Source organism: Colobus angolensis, unplaced genomic scaffold (genome assembly GCF_000951035.1).
Source record: "Colobus angolensis palliatus isolate OR3802 unplaced genomic scaffold, Cang.pa_1.0 Scaffold171, whole genome shotgun sequence".
NCBI classification, from domain to species: Eukaryota; Metazoa; Chordata; class Mammalia; order Primates; family Cercopithecidae; genus Colobus; species Colobus angolensis.
The window spans coordinates 182,537-187,040 of NW_012114833.1; the positions used below are offsets into that span (position 1 = coordinate 182,537).

General features: G+C 44.0%; 1 protein-coding gene across 2 annotated transcripts in view; it reads right to left on the reverse strand.

Moving 5' to 3' along the window:
* Positions 1-1,471: 1,471 nt before the first annotated feature.
* The window catches only part of YWHAH (tyrosine 3-monooxygenase/tryptophan 5-monooxygenase activation protein, eta), a 15,125-nt gene continuing 12,092 nt past the window's right edge, over positions 1,472-4,504 (reverse strand). For both annotated transcript variants that reach the window (XM_011938316.1, XM_011938317.1), the window contains exon 2: positions 1,472-2,960. In XM_011938316.1, coding sequence (XP_011793706.1) covers positions 2,307-2,960 — 654 coding nt within the window. In that variant the 3' untranslated portion in view covers positions 1,472-2,306. The remainder of the gene's footprint in view (positions 2,961-4,504) is intronic.

Here is a 4,504-nt window from a genome sequence, read left to right on the forward strand (position 1 = left end):
TCAAACAAAAAAAATGTACGAGCAATTCTTTGTGTGTGTGTGTGAGAGAGACACACACACACACAAGGTCTTGCTATCTCCCAGGCTGGGGTACAGTGGCACAATCACGGCTCACCGCAGCATGGACCTCCTGGGCTCCATCCTCCCACCTCATCCTGCCAAGCAGCTGGGACTACAGGCACACACCACCACCGTCCGGCAACCTTTTGTCTACACGTTTATCAAAACCAAGTGTCTTAGCCATGTAAAGCTTGTTGACTTTCAAATACCTGACCTACTAACTGAAGTTAAACTCAATAACCACTTTATCTTAAAATTAAGTCAACCTGAAACAGGCTTCCTGAGCAGTGTTCATTGGCACATGGGGGGCTCATACTCTACTTCAGAATAAGAAAATAGGTTAAACTTACATGCTTACAAGTTATGTGCTCCACAAAATCATGATTGTATCATGGCCATTCCATCAGTCTAATGCCAAACTTTAGTCAAGGTGGTGTTTAAGGCTGGGCATGGTGGCTCACGCTTGTAACCCCAGCACTTTGGGAGGCCAAGGTGGGCGGATCGCATGAAGTCAGGAGTTTAAGAGCAGCCTGGCCAACATTCAAAACCCCATCTCCACTAAAAATATAAAAATTAGCCTGGTGTGGTGGTGGGTGCCTGAAATCCCACCTACTCAGGCAGCTGAGCCATGAGAATGGCTGGAACCTGGGAGGTGGAAGCTGCGGTGAACTGAGATCATGCCACTACACTCCAGCCTGGATGACACAGTGAGACTCTGTCTCAAAAAAACAAACAGAAAAAGGTGTTTAAGGGTTCTGTGCTAGTGAACCAACTTACCTACCATGTTCATTCCTAGGTGCCACTCTGGAGGGGATAAAAACTGTGAGACACAGGAAACCACCTCACTCAACAACAGTCGGCCAGTGATGCCAAGTCTCGAGAGAGACACCTTGGGAGCAAGCAAGTATTTAAGGGGTAGGTTAGGCTTTTTCTTTTAACTCAGTGAGGTTTGCTTTTCTATTTTAAAGAATACTAACCATTTAACAATAATCACTAAAGATTTCAGGGATGCAAGTTGTGCCCCTAATATTTTATTACATTAAGAAAATTTGAGGACATGTATAAGCTCAGTATTTACCTTTAGTGTTAAATACACTCTCAAGTTAAACAGAGACCACAACCTTTCAGAGGTGCTATACTGTGGAAGACTGCATTTTGTTCTGTGAGGCTCATTAAAAAGTACCAGTTATCAGGAATATTGATCAGAGAGACTATGTTAGCTGGGTTCACAGAAAACTATTTAAAATCTATGAATCCTATGTGTGTGCTGCAAAATATGTAATGAAATCAGAGGGCAGGAAAACTTGGATAAAGTACTACAAATGCTTCCACGTTTGACAGATTCAAACCGCAATTTGTGACTGGTTAGACAGTACCTTGAGAGGGGAAAAATCAAGACCACACACAGAGATAATATCCCCAAAGCAGCATTTATTTACCCATTGAATTCCAAAACATTTATTTTAGAAGTCTGGCATTTCATAATCACCCATCTTGATTGACATGGGCTGACACACATGGCGCTGTCAGGATACACAAGGACAATAGCCAGAGTTACAAAAAATAAATCCATGATTCTTAAACAATCGCAACCAAAAAAAAAAAAAAAAAAAACCAAAAAAAAAAAAAAAAACTTACAAGTATCAAAACTTTTAGATGCATTGCATTGAAAAGAAGGTTTGTGCACGTCATAATTTAAAGAGGCAAAAACAAGGCGCTACTGAAACCTCACGTTAAACAGTTTATTATAAAGCTGATGGAAAGGAGCAAGTTGTCTCTCTGTATCAGCTTCCCTTAACAGTTTTCCATTAGTTGAAGAAAGAAGTGGGAGGGGTGAATTCATTTTTGCATGCACAAGATGTACTGCTTAACGAAACACTATCAGCTTGTTTTAAATGGATCTTTTAAACATGAACTGTAGCCTGTGTTGGCTAATTCTTTCTAATCTCCCCCATTACTTTCGCCTAGATTTCCCATATATCAACAGGCATAGTAAAATGCCTCATCAGAACACACTTCTCCACCCAATTCAAAAAGGGAGCTCCTGTGGGCTCAAAGCAACCATCAGTCCAGCAATGCCCATGATTTATCTGAAACTGCTTCCCAAGAGACAGGAGTGCAGATCTGAGTAGCTGTGCTGCCAATACAGATAGGTTTAGCACTAGATATTTAGTGATTGTGGCAAGGAAGAATCGGTGATGATGGGGGTGGTGGGTGAAGGAAGGGCCAGGGGACCTGAAGGATCTTCAGTTGCCTTCTCCTGCTTCTTCATCCTGCTGGTCGCTCGTCCAGAGGGTGAGGTTGTCTCGCAGCAACTGCATGATGAGCGTGGAGTCCTTATAGGAATCCTCGTTTAGTGTGTCCAGCTCAGCTATGGCATCATCGAAGGCTTGTTTGGCTAAGAGGCAGGCTTGCTCGGGTGCATTCTGGATCTCATAGTAGAACACGGAGAAGTTGAGGGCCAGGCCCAGCCGGATGGGGTGCGTGGGCTGCATCTGCTCTTTGCTGATTTCAAAGGCTTCCTTGTAGGCAGCTTCAGAAGCTTCGACCACACTGTTTTTCTTCTCCCCAGAAGCGACCTCTGCTAAGTAGCGGTAGTAATCACCTTTCATTTTCAGGTAAAACACCTTGCTCTCATACTGGAAATCATTGCAGTTCTTGATCAGGAACTTGTCAAGCAGAGACAGGACATCATTGCAAACTGTCTCCAGCTCCTTCTCAATCTTCTCCCGGTAAGCTTTCACTTTCTCCAATTTCTTTTCGTTTCCATCAGCCATGGTTTTCTGCTCAATGCTGCTAATGACCCTCCAGGAAGATCGCCTGGCACCAACCACATTCTTGTAGGCCACAGAGAGGAGATTTCGATCTTCATTGGAGAGAGGTTCATTCAGCTCTGTCACCTGCAAAACCCCAAAAAGATAAACATTGAAAGAAAAATCTGAAAATCTTGGCAAGAAGCCTTCCCCTCAACATAATCAACAATCCTTCTCAAGAACAGGATTATGAACAAGTCAGTCACTCTGGAGAATAAAAACCACCCATGGACAAAACCAATATAGACATGAATCCTATGTGAAGAAAAGACTGTAGTCTAATAGAAGAGGTAAATACTTGGCACCCAAAACAGAAAATCAGAGGGGCTTGAGAAATTCATAAATGAGGTCTCATCAGATGTTGCTTTCATGTTGGTAGAGGAATGGGACTAAGGATAATTATGAAAAGGTTGTACAGAAGCAGTACACAATGGTGAAGAAGAAAACCTCAAGCAGCTACTCTGCAAAAGATACTCTGAACAGGCCGGGCGCGGTGGCTTTTGCCTGTAATCTCAGCACTTCGGGAGGCCAAGGCGGGCAGATCATGAGGTGGTACCATGATGGTAACAGATTGATACCATCCTGGCCAACATGGTGAAACCCCATCTCTACTAAAGATACAAAAATTAGCCAGGGGTGGTGGGGTGCGCTTGTAGTCCCAGCTGCTTGGGAGGCTGAGGCAGGAGAATCGCTTGAACCCAGAGGTTGCAGTGAGCCAAGATTGTGCCACTGCACTCCAGCCTAGCAACAGAGCGAGCCTCTGTCTCAAAAAAAAAAAAAAAAAAAAATTCCGAATAGTAAGATCATGCGGTCCCTTTGTCAGATGTTCAAAGACGACAGACTGGAAGTGTTCTAGACTCTGCTTCCAGCTTTACATTCTGGGAAGAACCAACCACTCCTCAAATACACATTAGGTGGGGCTCCACAGATCAGATGAACATCACACAGATCCAGTGGCCAGAGCTTCGCCCTGTGTGGCCACACATGGAACCCTGATATTCCCAGCCCTCTCCCAAACCAAAATGAAAAAGAATTCATTAGTGACATGAAAGTGCCCCCAGCTCCTGGTGAAAAGAAGCACAGCTACTCAGTAGCAAGTTGTACTCTGACCTACCTCACAGGAAACTCTGGTCATCAAGGATGGAAGCATCAATTATTTTAAGTGGAAGAGTTAAATTTCACAAGCTTTAACTTCCCTTCGTTCTCCCTGATGCCAGCTGCAAGTGAAATAGCTATGCAGTTAGTAGGAAGAGCATTATTAGACTTTGCAGTGGGTTGAACTGTGTCCCCGGCCAAAGGATATGCTGAAGTTCTGACCCCAGGCACCTATGAATGTGACCTTATTTGGAAATAGGGTCTTTGCAGATGTAATTAGTTAAGATGAAGTCATACTGGATATTAGGGTGTGCCCTAAGTGCAATTACAGGTGTCCTTATAAGGATAGTGAGATTTGGACACACACACAGGAAGAATGCCATGTGACAGTGGAGGCAAAGACTGGAGTGATGCATCTACAAGCCAAGGAACACCAAGGGTTGCCAGAAGTCACCAGAAGCTGGGAGAGTGCCTAGGAAGGATTCTTCCCTAGAGCCTTCAGAGGGAATGTGGCCTGCCTACACCTCACTTTCAAA